Raw genomic sequence first — 24243 nt, 5'->3', positions numbered from 1 at the left:
CGTTATCTAAATTTTTGTAAGCATTAAATAGTGTATTATTAAAACTATTTTGATCGTAGCACAAGTTACTTTGATGATGTGGACAGCTTCCAGTGTCCAGGTTTCCGAAATTAAAATAGTTTTCCTGGCTGAGACAGCGATAATATGATGGATAATTGCGGCAACTGTCGAACGAATATGTGTAAAAAACTAATTGAATTGTAATAACACAAATTATTGCAACAATAAACACAATAACATAACATAAATTTAAAACGGATTTTGATTCAGTGTGTCGGAATTGCGTTGTGCGAGCACATGCAATGTCTCCCGCAACGTTGTTATAATTTACACAGCTCCACTGCGACTACTTCGATTTGTTATTATTTGTTTTGTATTGATTTTTGTTTGTTGTGCCCTTTTGCTTTTGTTTTTTGTTTATTGTTTTATAGCCGATTTATCACAATTTTACACATCCAAATTGGACTTTTTCGTTTTGTTTTTATTTTTTAATTTGAATGTCAAAAGTTCACAGCTGACATTGCAGCTGACAGCAGAGAACGTTTCTAATTCTATATCGCAAATTTTACGGTCTTCGGCATTTGCTTACGAAAAGCTGAGAACGTTTGCAATTGGAAAACCGTGCAAATTGTCAAACGATAACAAAGAGGAATTTCACCTTATTTAGGTGAAAATGGGGAAAAGTAAGAGTGGTAAGTTGGCCTGATTTTAAACTAAAAGTAAACAACCTGTATTTATAAGCGTGTAAGCTTGGGTTTATAAATCCTTTAGGGATATATGTATGTATGTGTTTTGTTGTAATTGGAATTATTAATGGGCATGGATTTTGAAGATTTTTTTGTGATTTGAATATACTTGCATATTTTTGTACATAATTTAAAAACAAAAATTTATCTTTTGAAACCACCAGGCATTGCAAAATCTCTGACCCCATCATCATTCTACCTTTTTTAAACTATAAAATCCTCAATAGGATATGGTTTTTTAAGTATCAAATTTAATTGTTTTGGTCTATGAAAAATTACCATAATTCATACATGTATACTTATAAAATAATATTTTTCTGTCCTCGTCTTTATTTTTACTAAATTATTCAACGACGTAAGTTGCACGTGCATCTAATATGCAAAACCTTGCATTCATTTACTACATATATACTTATTTACGTCTGACATTCACGTGGCACATGCTGCACGTGTGACATTGCATTCGGCTACCCTTTGATTTGTTAGACAATATGTTAACTCATAGTTTTCCATTCATAATAATAACAGCAAACTATTTTTATAGCCACTAACAGAAATTTATTAGACTGGTCCTAATTGCGTGTGGACAAAATCAACTTTTAGTATGCTGATTTATTGTAAAGAGTAGGGGCAATCAAGTCTTTATATAAAAGGAAAATAATAATTTTTTCTCAAATTGTTTAATTTGCCTATGTTATTTAATAAATATTATTACTAACGAAAATTTTGCTCAACATTCTGAATTTTTTTTATGAACATTTATTTTTATAAAAAATATTTCAAAAAATGTACAATTTTTTTTAAATACTAATACAAAATGTTTTATAATTTTTTTATTATGATTGAAATATACCCAACAAGTAAAGATTTTGATAATTTTAAAAAAATATATATTTTTATAAAAATTATTTTGAAAAAATTCACGATTTTTTATTTACAAATACAAAGTTCAGTCGTTTTATAAGTTTTTTTTTTTATTTTTATATTGTTTTAGATGAAAGTAATTTCATATTTTATATAATTTTTTAACATACCTAATATTTGTATAATTTTCAATTTATTACGGGATTTAACGCTGATCTGTCACAAATTGTGATCAATTCAAATCAATTGAAGCGCTTTTGCTCCACATAAATCATATGTGCAATGTACATATGTATGTATGTATATACTATGAACGAAGGCATATATATGTATGTATACATAGGTATATGTAAGTGGGGTATATATGTATGTATGTGTGTATACGCAATATGTAGTCACACGAGTTATTGACCTAGTCTGCTGAGTTCGGCATGCTCACGTGTGCGTGTTGTTGTTGTTGTCTGTGTAGTTCAATTCGTTTATTCGATAATGAACTTAAAAGCAATGAATTAAGCATGAGTAAATTGTAACAACAACAACGCAGTTGTACTCAAACACATGTGGTTTGTTTCACTAGCAAATTGCGGTGCGCTTAGGCGTATGAGTAACTATTTATACTTCCATGAAGAGGAGTTATCAATGAAAGCGAACACATAGCAGCAATTTAATTATTTGGAAAAAATTATAATTAACTTTTTCTACTTACGTAATTTTTTTGTTAGTTGACGAAAGTTGATTGGACTTCTTAGCTGTTGATGACTTGACGAACAGATTCTTGAGAGAGCCACGATTGTTGAGGCACGTGTAAAAGGTAAGTTGGTAGGAAAAAATTACTCAAAATGACAAGCAGTTAGCATTTTTTACATTTTTAATACTTAGAAGCTTAAATTAAGAGTATGTGAAATATGTACATATGTGCATGTATGTGTTGTATTGTATATACATATGTAAAATATAGAATTACAATCACAGCAAAGTCTGCGCTCGCTTACAACATATTACGACTAAAGAACTATAGAATAGTGTCAAGGTCATGTAGGTAAGACACTACCTCCTATGTTGTTATACTAGTCGTCAGCTAATTGCAGGTCTAGAGTTTCTTTGCTTTGCAATATTTACGCTTTGTAAATGCGGCACAAGTGTACACAAGTTAAAAATTGTTAGTAGGGCTTATTTTCTTCGAAAACATTTCGCGATTTTCGGTTAGCTAATAGTAGTAATTTTTTTAAAATTTATTATTAAATTTGTGTAAGTCTATATGAATACTTAAATTATTTGCTTTTCTATTTTCAATAAGCTCGGTTAAAGTAGTATACAATTAGACGGTTTTAATGGGAACACTTAATGTGACAGCCTAAAAAAGATAATTTTGGGGAATAAAAAAACTACAGTATCAATTGTTTTATAACCTTAAAGGCATATTAATACATATCTTAAGCATACACATACATTTTTGAAGAAAACAATTTAATATTTTTCGAGTTACACGGCGTTCTTCCATTGCTGCAGTGAATCCGTTTTACTCCGTCGAAGAAAAAAAAGAAGATATTGTCCGCACTATGATCTTTTTTAGGCAAATAGTGTGTCAATATTGTCCGTTTGGCCTGTTTTGAGTAAGAAACGTTTTAATTGAGGTTTGCATTGCGATCTAAAGTATATTGTGCCCTCTCCTCTAACATATACATATATTCACAAAGATGGTGAATTTCAGGAACTGTTGGGCGCTATTGAGGTGATGTGATCCCTCTCCGCATACATGGATTCATATATGGGCCTTTAGCTTGCTTCTACAGATTGCTGTGAAATCTAGAATCAGGTGCTCAGGAGCTTCTGGTTTAATGACGCAAAACCGGCAGTAAAAAAAACTGATTATGCTGCAAAACGAGTGACCACGTGACTTTTTTCTATTTTTGACATTGAAAAACCACTGTGGAGTACATGCAATTAAAGTTCATTATTTTGATAGCACTGTAGACCATTCCAGCCGAGGCATATAATGAGTGTATGGAAAATTGGATAAATTGTTGGCGCGCTTGTATTGGCTCAAAAGGAGCTTATTTTGAAGACGGAAATAAAAATTTTTTTTAAGTAGGTGAAAATGTTGTTTTTTTTTGCAATCCGGCAGATTTTTGATTCTTAATTTTGATTAGATGGCATTAAATCATTCAAAAATTATGATTTATTTCTAAACAAAAATCATTAACATTTCTAATATTTTTAGACTGTCGTATATTTAATCGCTTTAAGCCTCATAAATTTACACAAACATACATACAACGGTAAGTACTTGCAAAGAAACCCTTTAAGCTGCTTTCAAAATCGCTTCTTTCATACTAAAAGCTGCGAATTCAGATACATTTACTAAACATGTACATGTACATATACATATATAATAATAATATCATAATAATATATGTGTATGTATATATGAAAATAAAATATAAATAAATTTCAGTTCTTGTATTCAAACTACTGTCGAATTTCCACTAAAAACCATAATGCCAACCAATTTTATAAAAGCTTTTGAGCATTATTAAAAAATGAGCGGTAATTTTTACTTGAACTTGTCGTGCAACGCAAAGAAATTACAGCAACACAAACAACCTTGGGCGGCTGTGAAAAACCACACAATCAAGCAAAGTGCGCCTTTTGTCGCAATTTACTTCCATAATTTTAGCAAGTAATCACGGTCAATGTTCTTCCTGCTTTGATTGACACAAATTGCCGCCACTATTATGGCTGATTAAAAGCTTAGGCGCGAAATTTCGGAAATAACACGGGCCGCAGACCGTTTGCAAGATTCATAAATTACAAAATAAATAGCGAACGTTGGAATAATATTACTATGTTTGTGCGTGTGTGTGTTTATGTGGCGCTTGAGGGCTGTCAGGGGTGCTTTGCGGTTATGTTTGCGGTCGCAGCTGTGCCGTTTTGTTTATGCCGCACAGCAAATGCTGCCGCCTTACAAACGCTACCGCTGCACATACACACAACTTTATAAAAAATTTGTATTTATGCATGTATGTATATATGTATGTATGTGTGCATGTAAGCATATTACCGTTGCGCACTACTTAAAGTATTATTTGCGCACATATGCGTCTACAAATCTACGCCTGCCGCTGACCGGCTTCTCTGCAACTAAGTACTGCCGATACTTTGTGTCTGTTATTTATGACCATTCGAGTCGGAAAGCAGTTACAATTCTATTAGTTGTCGCTTTTATTTCGCGCGTAACGCTTCGGCTAGAAATTGACTTGCAGCAAAAGCAACGCTTTCCGTCATTTATAATTCATAATTACCTTGAGGCGCACTTGTTTTAGTTTGCGGGTCGCGTTAACTGTGCTATTTTCGTCCTTGCTGTGCTGTTGTTGTTGCTGCTGCTGCTGTTCCTGTATACTTTACGTCAATCAATAGAAGGAGCACTATTATGGCCGAAGGCGTTATAAAATCCTTTATACGCGAATTCTTTGCGGTTTGTTACAATTTTGGTTTAATTTTGAACTTTTATTGCCAAATTGCGCAATATTTTATGAATTTCGTAAATTTTGATAGAAGAATTTTGCATTTAATTTAGAAGCCGCGTGACCGAAAATTTTCTAATGAAATGAGTTGCGTCGAAAATTTTGTTTTCTAAACAAAAAAAATTTCGTTTGTTTTGAAGTTCCTGTGGATGGTGTTGAAAATAAATTTATTTGGGTGAAATTGAAAGTGAATCATTAGTTCATTTGTAGAATGGATGGACTTTAAAGTAATAGAATTGGTTGTAACAGAAAAAATAAAAATTTATTTATTTGTGTGGTTTGAAAAACTCAAGCGAGTTTTACAAAAGTTTTAGAAATATGTGTTTTGATCAAGCTCTAGTCCTTAGTGTGAACCATACCTTTTAAAGAAGACTGTTTACAATAATATTTTAGCACACTCTAAATAGACACTAGAAGCCTCATATGCATACATACATATGTACATAAAGCACATATGGAAATTATCGGGTATAATAACTGTGGGCATTATTATGGTTTCATTTCAATATTTACAGAAGAAAGTATGCTACGTTGGAATTATAAGAATAATATATAAGATCGATAGAATTACAAAGTAATTCCGAAATATTTTTGTTCTCTAAAAGCACATTGTGACAAAAAAGTGAAATTGTAAATAAAACGCAAAATATTTAATTATTCATCGACATGTATTTTGTTGCCTTCAAATTAATCTCCATCAGAAGTAATACACTTATTCCTGTCCTCGAAACACTTTTCATAAGCACTTTTCGGAATGACCTTCAGCTCCTTCAACAAATTTTGTTTTATCTCTTCGATCGACTGAAAACGAGTTCCACGTAGCGGTAATTTCAGTTTGAGGAACAAGAAAAAATCACACAGAGCGAAATCTGGTGAATACGGTGGTTGATCCAGTGGCGTAGCTACAACTTCGGGCGCACGGGGCCAAGGATATTCTGCCGCCCCCTTTATCTACCTACCTATAAGTTTCATGAGCTGGTTCGAACAAAAGTGAATTCTTACAAAATATCTTCGATATTAAGTACATTTATAAAATGTAGGAACTAGAAGCCACGCAGATTCTGAAGTTCCAAAAATCTCACAATACGGTTTTTGAGGAAATTGATAGTAAATTTACAAGACATCTTATCAAAACCATAGAAAAAACCCATTTTCGCCCTGTACACTTTTGACACAATTTTCAGGAATTTTTGCCCGAATTGGAGTTTTTACATACCATTTTTGAAAATTTGGAGAAATAAAAGCATATGTTACATTCAAAGCATAGGGTAACTGTAAGAGGGACACGTCGCGACGACAGAGTAAAAATAAAGATACTGTTACGATCAAAGCTAGAAAAGTGCATCTTTAAGTTCTATTACTATTTTTAAGAAAGATATAAACCAAAAGATATAAGACAAATTCAAAGACTGAAGAGTATTCGAGTAAAAATTAATATTTTTCATTGTTATTCAGATTATTACATTGTGAGTGTATAATTTTTTATCTTTTATAATAAATTTTGTAAAAAAATTTGTTGAAGTATTTTTCTGAATATAAAAAAACAACGAAGATCGTTTTGGCGCCCCCAAGACGTTGCGCCCGGGGCGACGGCCCCCTTCGCCCCCTAGCTACGCCACTGAGTTGATCGATGGTATTCATTACGTTTTCGGCTTTAAATTCAGTCACAATCGTTCTCGATGCGATGGTGTATTATCATCGTGTGAAATCTATGTATGAACTGTTCTTCCACAATTCCGGCCGTTTTCGGCGGATATTCTCACGCAAACGCCTAAATACGGCCAAATAGAACTCCTTGCTGACCGTCCGTCCCACTGGAAAATGATGATGCCCCAAAATGAATATCGAAAAAACACAATGAGAATCACCTTGATTTTTGAGTGGCTTTGGCGTGTTTTTTCTTTGTTTTCGGCTCGTTTCTTTCTCTTCATTCCGATGCTTGTCGACTTGCTTGCATGTCAAACTCATAAATCCATGTCTCATCGGCAGTTATAATGCTCTCCGTGAATGTGGGATCCGAATTCGTATGATCCAATGAATGTCTAAAGAGACCTGTTTACGGTAACCTTAAAATAAAAATTTAGCTTTATCGGGAGAAATTGAGCAAGAACCCTAACACTTCTTTGACGATTTTGAAGCATCATATCTTTCACTTTTTAATATTTTCATCAGTTGAAGAGTTGAATGTCTTCCAAAACGAGTCATTTCCTCAACTATCTCTCGACCGTCTTTGAAGGCTTTGTAACACTCGAAGGCTTGTGTTTGTGATAAAACTGTAAGCCTTTTCCAACATTCGCAAGGATTTTGCACACGAAATTTAATTAGAAAAACAAATTTTGAGACAAATTCTTTCTTTGATATTTTTATCCATTGTAAAAATCGCAACCCACTCTTGAGGTGTACCGACTTAAGCAGCTGCTGTAAACAAACTCGTTGGCAGATCGCTCTCATATTTGGAATAGTAATTAAGGACAGTCCTACCAACTCCAAAAAATATATTTTTTTGAAATATCATTTACCCATAAATATGCTCTGGGTAATGTTACTTCAAGGTTCAGTTTATATTTCTTCACATCTTATAAACGCAATAGAAACAGGAAAAAACTCTGTAAGTGCCTTTCATATTCGCATACAGGTGACCCGAACAGCAAAAATGTTGATACTTCCAATGAAGTCCTTTGGTAGCAACGAACATATTTAATTTTGAACACATTTATTGTTTGGAAGAAAAAGTTTGGTGAAACCCCTTAAATCGTTCTGGTTGCATCAGTTATACTGCACTTTAATACCGAAGCACTCTTTACAGCTATTTTCTAATAAAGAATGATAAAGCATAATCTTAGCTTAATATTATCGCGATAAAAAATCTAAGCCATATTGCATATAAACTAAACTTTCTTTTTTTTCCTTCCTAGATGTCTTTACTTGCTACTAATTAATTTTAATCATATTTTGCGGTTAGCTTGCTTTTATTTGTATTAGTTTTTCTATTTGGAGATGAAAAATCTTTATATTAACTAAGTGGAATTTTTTTTCGGCAGACACTCTCTGCTGTCTATTTCTGACCTAAAAGGATTTGAATATATTAGCAAGTAAGGAAGGGCTAAGTTCATTGCATACTCTTGCAACTTGCAAGAATTAAGGCCGGGGTAATATCTTCAGGTACATAAGGCTTATTAGTCAGGTTTAGGGCAAGTTTTCTCCCGATTTTAATCATTCAAACGATATTTTGTTATATGAGAAGTAGGCGTGGTTGTATTCATTGTCGAACTGTAACATAGGACTGTCAAAGAAATGTTATGTGCCGAATTTCAAAAATATCAATTAAATCATTTTAATGAGTTATAAGTAGTAAATGGTGCCGAAGCATACAAAAATGTTACTCATACGCCCTGTCCTTTGCAGTAGGTCAAAAGATGTAGGCTTGGTTCACAACATAAATTTAATTTTCGAACCATAAATAGACTGTACTTCATATTTTGGTGACTTTAAGTATTAAAAAATATAATTTTTTTTTTAACTTTTTTACAACACTGTATGGTGTGCTGCTGGAACGAAATGTTTAATCTACAAGCGATGTCTTCATTCGACTTAGTGTTTTACATATATTGAAGGGTTTTATCTTCAAGCGGATTTCAAATATCAAAATAAAATTTTCAAATGTGCATAAAGTTGTGAATATTCTCCTAAAATTTGTAGTTGATCCGAGAAACAGTGTCGGTAGTTTCTAACTTGGTGCAATCGGTTCTCACATTTTTAAACGCGTTTTAATCGAAACCCTTTGTTCTATGTCGGTAAAATTTCTCCAAAATTGTTGAACCGACTAATTTGAAATTTTAACAGGACCTTTTTAGATATACACATTTGTCAGTTAATGATTGAAAGAACAAATTTTTGATTATATTTTCGATTTTTTAAGCCAGGCTGAAACGTAAATTTTTTTTACAAAAAACTACTTTATTTTTTTGTTCTCCGATCGTAACATATAATAATAATTTTTATTTTGGACATTATTTTAAGCTTTCTCAACCAACGCAATTTTTTTTTCAAAATGATTTGCTGTTTATTAAAGTATATCAAATTCTCTATATGTAGATTATATATAACGGGTGATTTTTTTGAGGTTAAAGAGAAAGATGCTCAGTATGCTTTGACATTTCATCATGAATAGACTTACTAACGAGCAACGCTTGCAAATCATTGAATTTTATTACCAAAATCAGTGTTCGGTTCGTTTCAAATAAAGAACCGATGAGATTTTGCAAATTTTATGCGTTTTTTTTTAAAAAAAAGTTATCAAGCTCTTAAAAAATCACCCTATATTTATATACTATTCAAAAATACGCCGGTTAAAAAAACGTTTATCCTAAAATTTAGCAGGTTTAACTATAATTAACTAAATATTCCGAAAAACTATTGTGACACGATGAACATTTTACTCTTAAGAATTCGATGACTGTTCCTAAAGTTCTCTTTTATCGTATAAATCTAAACCTTGTTATACCCTGAACATTGATTTGAAATTTTGCACGTGCTTTTTCTCTCCAAGTTGGTACACATGTTGGAACCACCGATTTTGAAACACTATATCATATAGCTGACATACAAACTGGCCTATCCTCATGTCCTTCCATACAAATTTATTTTATTGAAAAGATATTTTCACCAGATTTGTCTTGGATTATTATCTCAGACAATGTTACAATCTCCGAACATCGCTTATCGATAAAAGTAAAAAAGATAAAGATCTATTTATACAATTTTATGTTAAAGGTGGTACACCTGTGAACTTTTTTTCTTGTTTTACATATAATATGAATTTTGTAATTAAAACTTTTTGATTACAAATTAAATTTTTAATTATTTTTTTCCAATACGAAATGATAGATAAGTAAAGACTTAGACACATTTTTTTTTAATAATTGCATAGGCTAAAAATTTTCATTTTGAATTTTCATTTTGAATTTTTAATCCGATTTTTGGTATTAAAAATTTATTTTTAAAATTTCAATATGGTATTTGAAAATTATTTTTAATTTAAATTTTTGCGTTACGGAATATTTTTTTTTTTATTTAAATGTTGGATAATTGCTTTTTTATACAATATTTGCAACCCTGAATATATGTAAAAATAATTATTATAATCATTAAAGTAATTTGCTTTACTGAACAACAAGTAATTCTCTCAGCATATTCCGGTGGAATACATATTGTTGTATGTATATCAAAATATATACACTAACACGAACACATGCTTATAAACAGAAACCTCGCAGCTTTCTCGTGAATGCCAAGTTCGCGCACTGTCAAGAGCAAGGACGATCAATACCTCTGTACAATTGATGTTTTACAACAAACACTCGTGAAAGTCACACGTATGTATGTATATACAAGAACAAAACTTTACAAAATAACATATATACATACATACATACGCTCATACATTATATGTGTATATGTACATCCTTGCCGGGCCCGCAGTGTTGATGTTGTGTTGTCCTTGAAAACGAAACTTGCGAAAGCTTTTGCTACTACCAAACCACGTGCACTTGAAAGCACATTTTGCTGAACATATGTATGTACATATATACACACATACATATACATGTACCATAATATGCATACCAACTAATACTAACTTTAGGCCGCTTAGTGCATACTTTTGCTTTTCACCATAACAGCTTAAAGAATTAACGGTTAATCAGCGAGTGAATGCACCGAACGCAAGGTTTACATATGTTTATATATACAATTTGTCTTAGCCGTGGCTTAAATCGCTCGAGTGCTCAAGTATCCAACTGCAAATTATCCGGCTTTGACATGATTTTACGCACTCACGAGATATTGATTATATGCCATCGCAGTCGAACACCGCCCACATACCTATGTGCTCTACAGTGCGATGGTCCTAAGCTGCAGCGCCTAGTGGCAGTGCTTTATTTGCCATTTGCGGAGACAGTTAGGTGCTTTGTTTTGAATATGTTCTGTGTTTTGTGTAAAAATTTGTGTTGAAAAATCTTCGAATTGTTCGAGTATCAAATGTATTTGCTTGCTATCCTTTGTATTGTAAAATATATTTGTCTGCGCATACAAGAATGGTTTCTTCCAAAGGTGAAGGAGTGATAATATTTAATAAATAATTTCGAACTTCATACGTTGTGACAAAAAAGTGTCCGGAAATTGTAAACAAAATGCAGAATAATTAATTATTCATCAATATTTATATTGTCGCCTTCAAAGTAATCCCCACCAGATGTAAACACTTATTCCAACTTTCCAGTCCTCGGAACGCTTTTCATAAGCACTTTTTGGAATGGCTTTCAGCTCCTTCAACAAATTTTGTTTTATCTCTTCGATCGACTGAAAACGTGTTCCACGGAATAGCAGTTTAGTTTGGGGAACAAGAAAAGATCACACGGAGCCAAATCTGGTGAACATGGTAGTTGATACAAGGTATTCATTGCGTTTTTGGATTTAAATTCGGTCACAATCGTGCCTCGATACGATGGTGCATTGTCATCGTGTAAAATCCATGAATTGTTCTTCCGCTATTCCGGCCGTTTTCTAAGGATGTTCTCTCGCGAACGCCTAAATGCGACCAAATCGAACTCCTTATTGACCGTCTGCTCATCCGGAAGAAATTCATGATGCACCAAACCACGGATATTGAAAGAAAAGCAAAGAGCATCACCTTGATTTTTGAGCGGATTTGCCTGTTTTTTTGGTTTCAGCTCTTTTTTCCCTCTATTCCGATGATTGTTGACTTGTTTGCATGTCAAACTCATAAACCCATGTCTCATCGGCAGTTATAATGCTATCCACGAATGTGGAATCGGGACTCGCACGATCAAGTATGTCCAAAGAGATCTTTTTACTTTAATCTCTTTGAAAAAAACTCAGTTTAATCGGGACGAGTCGAGCAAAAACGCGTTTCATACTCAGAATGTACACCAAAATTATTCAGAAGGTCTCACAAGATATATCGAGCTCTCTTGCAATCTTTCTAACACTTCCCTGACGATTTTCAAGCATAATATTCTTCACTTTGTTTTTTATTATTTTCAACAGTTGAAGAGGTCGAAGGTCGCCCGGAACGAGGCATGTTTGCAACGACCTTTGAACCGTCCTTGAAGGCATTGTGCCACTTGTAGGTTTGTGTTTTTTGATAAAACTGAAGGCTTTTCCAAAATTCGCAACGATTCCGCACACGAAATTTGGTTAGAAAGAGAAAATTTGAGACAAATTCTTTGTTCGATATTTTATCCATTGTAAAAATCGTAACGCACTACTGAGGTCTACCGACTGAAGCAGCTGCTGTTAATTCCTTTCAATTTGGCCTCATCTACATAGCGGACGCTATTGGCTTTCTCTGTCTCCACCTGCCTACACTTTGTTTGAAACCTTTATGGATATAGTGTTTACTTCCTGTACAAGACAGGACTTAACCAACAGACTTTAATTCACTTTATGCTGGAAAATGTTATGACTATGACCTAAATCAAGTGAAAAGTAAATTTTCTTTAATTTCCTCGTACTTCTTGCAGTCGGAGCTTTGTTGTCATCTTTTGCTTTGGCAATGAAGCTCACGTGAGCTTAGTAGAATTTATGAGTTCAATTAAATTGATTGTTTTTGGCAAAGTTCATTTTGCCCCAATCGTAGGAGTTCTAATTCGACATTGTGTAATAGACATTCATGTTTTAGGCTAAAACTGCAGTCGGACTGAAATTGTCAAGCTTGTATGGAAGAAAGCACTTTCTTCTCCACTGTCCAATTTTTGCAAAACTGAGGCAATTATGCATTTGACTAACCAGAAGGCTCTGCTGACATTGACATTGACCGGGCTCAACAAATTTGTGATCGGCTCAAAGCGCTTTGTCGATTTATGAGGGCCTTTATGATCAATTTTATGGAAGTTTTAGATACCGAAGCAGACCGGCGTTCTATGCTGTTTAAATTGTCATAGAGTACTTCGACAATGCAAAGTTTAATTTTTTAATTGGAAAATCCCCGTTATAACTGTCGGGCCATCAAAGAATCTGCTCATCTTAAAATTAGTCGACGAGTTAATTGGTCGGATCGGACTTTACATGGAACTAAAGCGGAACAACGGAGTTGTTCACAACTTTACTATGAAGAATTGGAATTAATTTTCCATTTTCTTGGATGCTATTATTCTTATTTTAATTATCGAGAGTTCTATAGTATTAACCATCTCCGGAGATGGTTCAGAGGAAATTGCGAAAAATTTAATTTACTCATTCCTAATTTTAATCGTTCCTCAACCTATTACATACGATTATCAAACCTTTATAATAAAAAAAATAAAACCACTTTCTCTCACCGCAACAGATCAGATATAATCCAAAGCAACACGATCCCGAATCGGTACGCATCGATGGCGGTGGACGCTGTTATCCAAATTGTGCTTCAGATGTATGGTTGCGCTCGTGCGAACAGGAAATCATTGAGCCCATTGAAGGTCATACCAGCGGGCATATACCCACATGGTTGAATGGCAGCTTATTGCGCAATGGTCCCGGTAATTGGAAGGTGGGTGAAATGATGTTTCAACATTTGTTTGATTGTTCGGCTTTGGTGCATCGGTTCGCAATCAAAAATGGTCGCGTTACATATCAAAATCGTTTTGTGGAGACTGAAACATTAAAGAAAAATCGTGCAGCACAACGTATAGTAGTAACGGAGTTTGGTACGGCATCGGTACCGGATCCTTGCCATTCGATATTCGATAGGTAAGTTATTTTTTTGAGTATTGAGTTCGCGGCCTGAAGCCGATAAACGGCGGTGAAAGAATTATTTCTGATTCGATATTTTTCTATACTTCTTAGAGTCTCCGCGATATTTCGACCTGACAGCGGTTCTGATAACTCAATGATATCTATTTATCCGTTTGGCGATGAGTACTACACCTTTGCGGAGACACCGATGATGCACAGGTAAACCAAATACAACTAATTGAAATCGAAGATATAAGGTCAGATTAATACCAATATATTTTACAGAATTAATCCACGCACCTTAGCAACGGAAGGACGCATCTGTGTAACCGATTTTGTGGGTATCGTAAATCACACATCACACCCGCACGTACTGCCCAATGGAACCGTATACAATCTCGGTACGGCCGCTACCAAATCAGGACCAGTCTATAATATTATTTGTTTTCCACATGGCGAGCAAATGTTCGAAGATGCCTACGTTGTGGGTTCAGTTTCATGTCGTTGGAAACTACATCCTGGCTATATGCACACTTTCGGTAAGCACGTAGAGTGCGAATGTGGATTTGCGGTTTAAATATGAACTAAGCACTTTCCCCTTTGCAGGCATCACCGAGCATTTCTTCGTAATTGTTGAACAGCCACTCTCCGTTTCGCTGACGGAATTTGTTAAAGCCAGCTTATCCAATCAACAACTTGCCGCCTGTCTCAAATGGTTTGAGGACAAGCCTACGCTTTTCCATCTGCTGGATCGCGAGACCGGTAAATTGCGTTACACTTTCCAATCAGAGGCATTCTTCTATCTACACATAATCAATCAGTATGAGGAGGACAATCATGTGGTGATTGACATTTGCTGCTACAAGGATCCCGAAATGATCAACTGCATGTATTTGGAGTCCATTATGAATATGCAATCGAATCCGAATTATGCCTCACATTTTCGTGGACGTCCATTGCGTTTTGTGCTGCCACTAGGTGTGGAGAATGCGGACGTAGTGACGTTCAAAGATCGTCCAACCAATCAACGACGTGTGGTGAAATCTTTCACAATGTCTGGCATTAGTACGCATCTGCAACCGACGAAAATGAAGCATTCCGAGTCGAATTATGAGAATATAACAAATATGGCGCTTAATAAATTGCAAGAAGAAGAGATGCTCGAGTACAATACATTTGCGGGTGAAGCGGATGATGCGAAAACGAATGTGGACAGTGAAACAATGGTGAATTTGGTCACTTTGAAATACAGCACGGCGCAAGCATACCAGCTGAGCAATCGCAGCATAATGGTGCGGCCCGAACTATTGTGCGATTGGGGCTGTGAGACACCGCGCATAAATTATGAGAAGTTTTTGGGTAAATTTGTGATACATTGACAATTACAAGTATTGATCGTCTGCTTTGTTTACTTTCAGCCAAAAAGTATCGTTACTTCTATGCGATTAGTTCGGATGTAGATGCTGAGAACCCCGGCACAGTGAGTAATATTTTCGAAGCGGCCAAATTTTAGTGTTGCTAGTGTTCCGTTTTATTTGCAGCTCGTCAAAGTTGATGTGCTCACAAAAGCAGTACAGAAATGGTGCGAACCGAACTGTTATCCCAGCGAGCCAGTCTTTGTGCCCGCGCCAGATGCCAGCGCCGAAGATGATGGCGTGGTATTGGCCTCTATGGTTTGGGGCGGCTTAAATGATAATCGCGTTGGACTGCTGGTGCTATGTGCCAAAACCTGGACTGAGCTGGGTCGTTGCGATTTTCATGCGAATGGACCGGTGCCGAAGTGCCTGCACGGCTGGTTTGCGCCCGGCGTTGTGTAACCAAAGATGCCACAATGAAAGCAATATTCACGGCTTAGTATTTTAGTAAAATTGCTAAAAATTTATTACACCGTTAGGCGCTAATCTTAGTAGTACCATAATACTGATTTGATAAATATGACTTAATTAATAAACTCGTTATTTTTAGAATCTTAAATTAATCACATTATAAATGAATTCTTCCCATTTCTTCTGGAAAACTCGATTTATTTTACGACGTTCCTCCGATGTTAAAATGGAGTATCTATAAAATATATAACAGTTATCTCTACATAAATAAGTCAGTTAGCAATTTGTCATACTTTATCGAATTCAAAGCGAGTTGTTTGAGAAACCGCAAATCTGCCTCAGCTGGCGCCAGCGCCATGAAGGCATAATAGAAATCGTAACTCAATCCCTTCGAATTCCAAATGCCTGGATAATCGGCAGTTATGACAATTGGAAAGTTTTCGGCTATAAGAAATGTAGCGGGATGATTGCGCAAATCCCACACCAGACCCATTACTTGATTAGAAATCGGACTAACTTCGATGGCAATGTTACGTTTCTTGACGGTGGACCAAATATTTGGATGTTTCGGCAGTGCATAACCGTGACCGATACGTTTAGTGTTGAGCAGCAAAGCGTCCATTAGATTCCAATCGGTTTTTCCAAACCAATCTGATGAAAAGAGGAAAAACGATGCTTTAAAAAATTCTCTTTTTATGTAAAATATATGCAGATTATTTGTTTTGGAGGGCTAGATAATGTCTATCGAGAATATGATCTGTAAAGTGTAAGTCAAATTCTTAAGATGCTTCACCAAACGGATTTCAAAGTAAAAAGCGTAAATGAATACCAATGTGGATCTAACCAACTCTCATTGGTGGAGGTTAAAACCTTTCGGAACGTACTCTGTTCATATGTGGCAACGACGGAATCAGGGTCCAGATTTGTGCTTTCAAATTTGTATGAAGCTTTAAGTTAAAAAGTAAGGTTTAATAACTTTTATTAGATAGAAGGCAAAGGTTCACCCAAGTAAAATTGAAATGGTTTTATTTACTAAGAAGAACGCCTTTCGGAGACTCACGTCTATAACGTGTTGATAGGGCGAAATACCTTGGAGTTTTCTTTGATAAAAAGCTTCCATGAGGTCCAAATATTAGGTAGTTACTTTCTCCGATGTTGCTGTGGAGATGCTATAGGGAAAAGGTGGGGGCTCCAAGAAGCCGGTGCCAAGCTAATAATGTTCTGTGATGTAATTGTCTGGTGGCGCGCGAAAAGGCTGCACTTGCTAAGAAGCTTGAATGTTTTCAAAAAGCGGCATCAATCTTTGCTTTAGGATACCGGATCTCTGTAGTGTTCTTCATTTAGAAGTGGCTGCTATTAATATGGCCGTATACATAGCTATAAAGTGCAGCCTCTTTGATAAGCGGTGACCATTTACTTCCAAAGCAGACCGACAATACTAACGCTGAGCTTGCTAACTGTATGCTCAAAGCTAGTCAAGGGATGTTTGTCTTTACTAAAAATAGCATCAAGCTACTTCATCATCAGACTCGTTTGGGTGCCAGGTCAAGGCGGTGTATCTGAACTGCAAAGCCATATGGGGAACCCTTGAGCCGCTCACATCGGAATGAGATCGAGTTGGATCTCGATTGATATTTTGGACTCTAGCACTGAACCGATGTATTATGCATTTATATACTCACTAGTTTCTCCAGCGTGAAAGAAAAAGTTGGCAGTGGGTGGCATGTCGGTTAACTCATTGACGAATTTATGCAGCGGATCACCGGTATCTTCTTGTCCAACCAAATCAAAACCAATAATGAAATTCGGCTTGGCATCACTACTTGAGCAGAAAAAGATGAATAAAATTTTCTATATAAATTTGTATGATAAATATTTACTAACTGCAATTGCTTAAAGGTTATCAAATGCTGTGCCATTTCATCCACTGTGCCTTGATTTGGTTTCGTATAGATGACTTTGAGTCCCACAAAGTCTGGGTGACGTGCTTTGAAACCCTCAACGATAGCTTCCAATTCGTTGGCCACCTCCAGGGCATTCATTGTGCGATTATTATCGCCATAGAGCTATTAATTTAAAATAAAAAAGAGGAATATAGAACAAGTTTTGAATTCAAATAAAAATCAAGGTAATTCGAATCCCTTTGAACTTACCGGCGTAAGTGGTGACCTTAGTTCAGCATAAAATATATTATCCTCGCATAGTTCTTCCAGCAAACGTTTGTGATAATTACAGAAGGCGGGTTGATAACTGTAAAAATTTTCCACACTCTTGAAAATATTATAGAAGCGTTGCCATATCTTGCGTTTATCGGTAATCATGGCTGTAAAATTTATTTGTAAACATTTAGAAGATAGACTAAAATTATTATAGTCAATTTATGACATATAGAGTCTGGTTACAATTTTTATGTGACATTAGGATAGACCTAAGTTCCATTCGCCATGCTCTTTTGTATTTTTGAAAAGAGGGCAAAGCTCGAACATAGCGGACTAGCGAGCAGAGATGTGGCGAATAGAAGGTGCTCTTTGCGGGAGACAAAAAATAATTATTGGCAGAAAAAAACTGCTAAATTCTCAAATTTTGTAAACGTCAAAATAACAGCTGATAGTGAGAAAATTATCACTTGTCTCACTATAAAAGTATATATATACTAATATTAACCTACATTCCGGATGTACAGTATACATATTGATATGTTTCTCCAGTTGCCGTTCGTAGAGTCGCCGATCCTCAGCATTAATGCGCTCTAAGCACACGTTTTGCACTTCACTGTGACATTTGCTCTGCTCATAGGTGAACATCAGTAGGCCATTCACATCTCGGCAGGTATACAAATTATACAGCGTGGTCAAATTGGTGATGATCCAGCGTGAACTGACCATACCCGTATTGTGACCATGCAGTAGCGCCCCTTTGGGCAGTTTTTGTATAATACGAAAGACCTCACTCTGTCGCAGATACTGTTTGCCTTGGAAGAAATGCATGGCGGGTGGAAATTTCTCTGGTGTTTTGACGCCTTCCGCCATCTGTTGGATGCAATTTATTATTTATCTCATTATTTAATATTATTTGCGTACTCACCTCGGCTCGTTTGGCATTCATTAATATGCTGTTTGCTTTATCCTCAGCCGAGGTCAACCAAATATTACCGCCCACTGCGACCGAGCGCTCGGCGTCGATAATTTTGTTACGTAGCGTGTCATAAGCTTTGAAGAAAATTGGAATAAAGGTTAATAAAGGGTACTGAAACATCTGGGAACTCACATTATACATTTTATATACAAATCGGTAGTATTTACATATATACATATAAGTATAATAGAAACACATTTCTTTATTACTCTCTCTATCTTTTTTTCCTAGCTGGAGATCCTAATCAAGAAAAAAATGCCACTGATGAGTTGATAGGATCCGAATGGGGTTTCCGAAATTGGTGTAGTAGGTGATACAAACTTAAATGACGATGTTCGAAGACAAACTGACCAAAACCAACAGTAAATCCGCTGCAAAATTGGCAACCTTAGGTGAATTCTCCTCAAGGACTTTCGGGCATAGCTTAATAAGGAGAGGGTTGATAGATAAAATAGACGCTTTATTGGGAAAAAAAGGCTTCTGGTCACACTAAAAGAGGGTGGATAGCGCAAAAGCATGCGAGTCGCCAGCGGAATGTGTAACATCTGTACAGATGGATCAAAAATGGGTAATGGAGTGGGAACCGGAATCTATTGCTCGGAGCTGAATCTCAGGCGACCTTCAAGCTGCCGGAATACTGAGGTAATCTTTGCGGTCAGAAAAGCGGCTGAGACAGCTAACAACCCAAGACACAACATAAAATTGAGGAATATTTAAATATGCCAGGCAATTAAGGCAATAATCTGACGTTGGATTACGTCAGAAAATGCTCTTAGAAGCAGGGAGCCAGTAGTTATAGCGACTGCCGGAAGGCGACTACTTGTGTATATGCCATGCTCCAGGCCACAAAGAAAAATTAAATAGCTGATGAGATTGACAAAAGTGCCATCCGTCTGACTACCAAACTAGTACAGTCAATACGGAAGTCATTAAAAATGATGTATCATAAAATTTAAGGAACCTTAGTGCTGACAGACAGCTTAGGGCGAGATGGAATGCTTTAATTACATGCAGGGCCGTCAGAATCATGTGCATTTCGGTTGTGTGACTAGTGACAGATCACAACCTACTGGCATCACATGCAAGGAGGATTGGCATAAGTAACGACGATATAAGCAGAGAAGCAGATATGGGAGAGACGCTGGTAAGCCCCCTAAGCCTCTACCAAGCATTATCTAGAACTTGCCTTAAATATTTAAGAGCTTCTCAGTTCAAGGGACTAGATGAAGTATCAAAATTAGATAGACATCAAGACGCTTTGAATGTTCGAAAAAAGGGCTGACGTCCTGTAAGAAGACGACGTCAGTCCAAATTAAACTGAGCCTCCATCTGGTATTACTAAGGACCAGTAGGTCTATGCACAAAATGACAGCCGGCCAGTATAACCTAAGCTACCTAACAATATACCAAATTTTAGATTATCTATTTGAACTAAAACCAAGAAAAACATTAACTTCGGCGACAAAGATGCCATAATAACTCTCACAGGTGTATTTTTATAGCAGAAAAGGTTACTATATAATAAGATCTTCGCATTGATTCAGATCGATCAGTTTGAATGGCGCCATTTAAGTACATTCTCCAAATGAATAAATACCTATTCCGAAAATTAGAAGTACGAAGAAAGATTTTCAGTTTCCTTCAAATGTTTTGTTTGTTTTGTTGTTGTTTAGTGACAATTTTATATACGATATATCTCAATGGCCTTTAGAAGTAATATATGTATATATTGTACATATTCACGGTACTTGACCTATATAAACAGACATATGTGCACAAAAGATATACTAATAGCACTTTATCACCAATTTATTCTGTAGTAAAAACGGAGCTCAATTGGCAATGCTTTCTGCAATCAACAACATTTTTTGCTTATAGGTACAAGTCATTATTGTATCTGCATTTTTTGTTTGGGTATATAAAGGGTGACCCATTACATTTGTGTCAAGTCGTTCCATACGACCGCTGAATCGACACTCCACGGTCTTCGTGTACACTATCGCTACGGCTGCTTTTCTTCACTGCGGTTTGGGCGTGGTCTATTCGGTCGAATATTATCCCATAATAAATGCTGGGGCTCATGATAGGAGATGTTGCGAATAGTATGCGCAGTAGGCCGTTTATGTTGACCATAAGTTGAGCGAAACCTATTCTTTAAAGAACGTGAATTTTCGTAATAACGTTTAGCGATCTGTAAATGTTGTTCAAATGTAAGTCTTTCTACGATGAAATGCCAAACAATACTGAACAAAAATAACATGACAGCTTGACACGATTCACGTGTGATCTGTCAAAAGAAGGCTATTGAAAAATGTACTTCTACTTGGATCACCCGCTAGGTACAAGTCATTATTGTGTCGGCATTTTTTGTTTGGGTATGCATATTTCTGTATGGGGAAATTTCACTTTCGCTTTTTTTCAATCCAGATAATGATAAGAACTTTATATGAGATATTTTTTTGATTTCTTCAGATAATATAGATTGAGTCGGACTGGTTCATTGAAACTACGCGCGTAAACTGAATCGATAAATTTTTTTTTATTTCATTTTATGTTCGTGTGAAGGTGGATCTTCTTTTGCCAATTGGTGCGTGCGATTTTACCACGAAAAAAAGTTTAACCACAAGTAGGCTTGAAATTTTGTGTTTCCGATGGAATCAGTGCAATTAGTGATGCAAAAGAAATTTTGATAGTATACTTTAACACGAATATAAGTATTTGAGCGGCACAAAATAAGCAGTAAAGATGGTGAAGTTATCCAAAACTGGTTTCAAGCGAGTCGTTCATTCACTTCTGTTAAAAAATTCTTCCTCCTCTGTTTGAAAATCTTCATGTTGGTATCAGAGAGATAGCAGAGGATCTCTACTTCTATTATGGATCGACTCATAACAAACATATTTTGGTTAATGTTTTGGGTATAAGATGTACCACTAGACTAGTAGCAAAAGAGCTGTATCTGTTGCAAAACCAACGTCAAGTAGAGGATATGTTTGTTAAAGCAGCATCATAAAACGCGTTTTTATTGGTGGCGAGAGGTTTATGAATATTGCGTCGTAACAATAATCGAAGCATTGGCGGCGAAACCGAAGAAACCAAAATTCGCTGAATTCACTGAGGTCCTTTACAGTCGCTTACAACAAGTGTATGGCGACTGGGATTAGGTCTTGGTATGCTTGTATTGGCTTAGGAGCTTATTTTGAGGGGATATTAAATATTTGTACTAAAATAGCTGATCATGCATTTTATCTTAGAGTCCGGGTCAAATTTGATTTTGTATTGCACATTTTTATTTATTTCGTAAATACGCACATTTACTATTGAACTCTCTAAATTGACTACTATTTTATCGAAATTTGGTTAATTTACTTTTTTTCTTACATATTTCTGCACATTCGATAACGAAGAGTGTGGACAATCCGATTATGAGCCATAACCACGAAATTTTTCGCATTTCAAATTGCTTTCTTCTCTTTGAAGCGGCAATTATCTTTTGTTGCACAGTTTTTGAATTATTTTTGTCTTAAAATCGAAAATAAATTCAGAAATCTTATTTATTCCATCATAAAAATTGCCATATGAACACAACTAAATCGAGCGTTTTTGTTTCAGCTTTCGAACCGTTCCGAACCGTTTCACAAATGCAACTGAAGCGGATAATTGCAAACGTCTACGAAATTTCCCCAACAATACGAATATTTATGCACGCTAATCCGGCTTTAAATTCACCCTCTCCAGCAGCGACAGCGCTAATCCGAGATTGGCAATTCAAGAGTAAAAGTATCATCCACCTCGACACCCACATATGTTGCCACACAGCTGGATTGCTGTTGCTATTATTGTAGTGCAAATTGTTGCCTATAAAAGTATGCAGAAGCATAGCATAGCGATTAAGTGTCAGTTCAGTGTCACCAACAACAACACATGCTAATCAGTAAGCGCAACAGCTGAGCTATCTTGAAAGCTATGCGGATCGGTCGGCTCTTATGCTTCATTCGCATATTCACACACATTCACCTTTCCACAGCCCATTGACCGTCACCCAGTAAAGGAGGCAATGAATGAATGAATGAAATTTCACTGAATGATAGTACCAACAAATGGCGCACACCTAATGGGGTTTAGTGTGCTCATAAATACTAAAGAACAGTGTTCGGTACCCACTTGTCATACGTTTTTGGTGCCGGCTGACGAGGTGCTTTAGTATTCAATAATTTTCCCAAAAACGGTCATCTTTCAGAAAGCTCATTTCATCAAGTTTATTTCGAAGATAAAAAAAACCTCATTTGTATGTATGAAACCTAATCAGAGTGCCTGTAAGGGTAGTATTCTGCTAGCACCGAACTTTAAGACTTTTAGAAGAGTTTGGACCCATTTTTCGTGTATTAACGTAGTAAAAGTGATTTTTTTTTATTTTTCAAAGACAGTTGGATTGAAATCAGATGTATCTAGGAAGTGTGGAGCTATGTATATAAGTCAACAATGGATTAAATGAGTCCAAACTGTAGTCTAAACTGGAACAAAGTCAATTATGTTCATTAAATCACAATACTAAATATGAAGAACGGATACTTTTTAGTTAAATATGAATGGAAGAGACTCGATGTCTGCTACATTCTCAAAAACCTCGCGTTGTCAAGTACCTACAAAATACGAGTACAAAATAAAGCCTTAGGACCAATTTCTTTATAAAGAAATAAATAATAAATTTTAGCCCAAAACTAATGTACTACTTCAGTTTGAAGAGTCATTTACCATGTGCACTATGGTAGTTAACATTCATCTATGTACTACTACTGTATGTCTACTCTGTGCTGTCGATGGTATCGTGTGGGAGGAAAACTGTCCGGCACATAATCTGTGGGAAGGCACGTTCTTCCACATATTCGGCAATCATTCGTTATCAATTTTGTAATGGTGAAGTCAAGTTCAGCTGAGCAATTTGTAATTTGTATTAACTATTTTATTGCTTGTGCGTTGATTTTTTTGTTTGTGTTATTTATATGTGCCGGACTATTGTTTTTTTAGATATACTATATGTATATATGCACATGAAAACAAATTTGTAAAGGGGTTTTTTATTTTTAGTTTTCCTATATTCCTAGGGCTATTGTTTGTAAACAAAATATGTTTGTGACGTCAGCGAACCTATTTTGATGATAATTTATTGCACTGAAAAAAATAACATATGTGAATTAAATTTAATCTTTAATGAAATATATTTGAGTGAGAAGTGTTGGAAAATGAACTAAGCCAAACAAAGATAAAATATTCGTATTTTAAAAACAATTTTAAATATAAATTTATTAAATAACAAGTAAGGAAGGGCTAAGTTCGGGTGTCACCGAACATTTTATACTCTCGCACGATAAAGTGATAATCGAGATTTCATTATCCGTCATTTACATATTTTTT

General features: G+C 35.5%; 2 protein-coding genes across 5 annotated transcripts; one reads left to right on the top strand and one right to left on the bottom strand.

Moving 5' to 3' along the window:
* The first annotated feature begins 4797 nt into the window (after nt 1-4797).
* LOC105226352 (carotenoid isomerooxygenase) lies at nt 4798-15864 on the top strand. Of its 3 annotated transcripts, none has more exons than XM_011205194.3 (7): nt 4798-5085; nt 13485-13885; nt 13982-14089; nt 14156-14409; nt 14477-15229; nt 15289-15350; nt 15412-15864. In XM_011205194.3, exons 1-7 carry the CDS (start codon nt 5041-5043, stop codon nt 15685-15687), a joined length of 1899 nt encoding a protein of 632 aa, XP_011203496.2. In that variant the 5' UTR covers nt 4798-5040; the 3' UTR covers nt 15688-15864. The 3 variants fall into 3 exon arrangements, with proteins under 3 accessions (XP_011203496.2, XP_049303348.1, XP_011203495.2); XM_049447391.1 differs by lacking the exon at nt 4798-5085 and adding an exon at nt 10801-11092; XM_011205193.4 differs by lacking the exon at nt 4798-5085 and adding an exon at nt 11070-11245.
* Nucleotides 15726-22504, bottom strand: LOC105226353 (adenosine deaminase 2). Of its 2 annotated transcripts, none has more exons than XM_029550234.2 (8): nt 22198-22504; nt 18781-18905; nt 18365-18725; nt 17850-18019; nt 17581-17762; nt 17379-17515; nt 15990-16347; nt 15726-15931 (listed from the first exon to the last, which is right to left on the bottom strand). In XM_029550234.2, the coding sequence occupies exons 1-8, from the start codon at nt 22280-22282 to the stop codon at nt 15832-15834; spliced, it is 1518 nt and encodes a 505-aa protein (XP_029406094.2). In that variant the 5' UTR covers nt 22283-22504; the 3' UTR covers nt 15726-15831. The 2 variants fall into 2 exon arrangements, with proteins under 2 accessions (XP_029406094.2, XP_011203497.2); XM_011205195.4 differs by having other exon boundaries at nt 22210-22504.
* Between the last annotated feature and the right edge of the window lie 1739 nt (nt 22505-24243).

This window comes from Bactrocera dorsalis, chromosome 2 (assembly GCF_023373825.1).
Source record: "Bactrocera dorsalis isolate Fly_Bdor chromosome 2, ASM2337382v1, whole genome shotgun sequence".
Classification (NCBI taxonomy): domain Eukaryota; kingdom Metazoa; phylum Arthropoda; class Insecta; order Diptera; family Tephritidae; genus Bactrocera; species Bactrocera dorsalis.
The sequence above is the reverse complement of the archived record's forward strand: the minus strand, read 5'-3'. Positions and strand labels throughout refer to the sequence as shown.

What these genes read in the sequence shown, in the direction of transcription:
- LOC105226352 (XM_049447391.1), top strand. Translation starts at nt 10,847, where the DNA reads ATGCACCGAACGCAAGGTTTACATATGTTTATATATACAATTTGTCTT. An exon ending in ATTTGCCATTTGCGGAGACA is followed by an intron (nt 11,093 to 13,484) that starts GTTAGGTGCTTT and finishes TCACCGCAACAG; the next exon opens with ATCAGATATAATCCAAAGCA. An exon ending in TGGCTATATGCACACTTTCG is followed by an intron (nt 14,410 to 14,476) that starts GTAAGCACGTAG and finishes TCCCCTTTGCAG; the next exon opens with GCATCACCGAGCATTTCTTC.
- LOC105226353 (XM_029550234.2), bottom strand. Translation starts at nt 22,282, where the DNA reads ATGCGAAAAATTTCGTGGTTATGGCTCATAATCGGATTGTCCACACTC. An exon ending in TGAATGCCAAACGAGCCGAG is followed by an intron (nt 18,726 to 18,780) that starts GTGAGTACGCAA and finishes TGCATCCAACAG; the next exon opens with ATGGCGGAAGGCGTCAAAAC. An exon ending in ATAACCTTTAAGCAATTGCA is followed by an intron (nt 17,516 to 17,580) that starts GTTAGTAAATAT and finishes CTGCTCAAGTAG; the next exon opens with TGATGCCAAGCCGAATTTCA.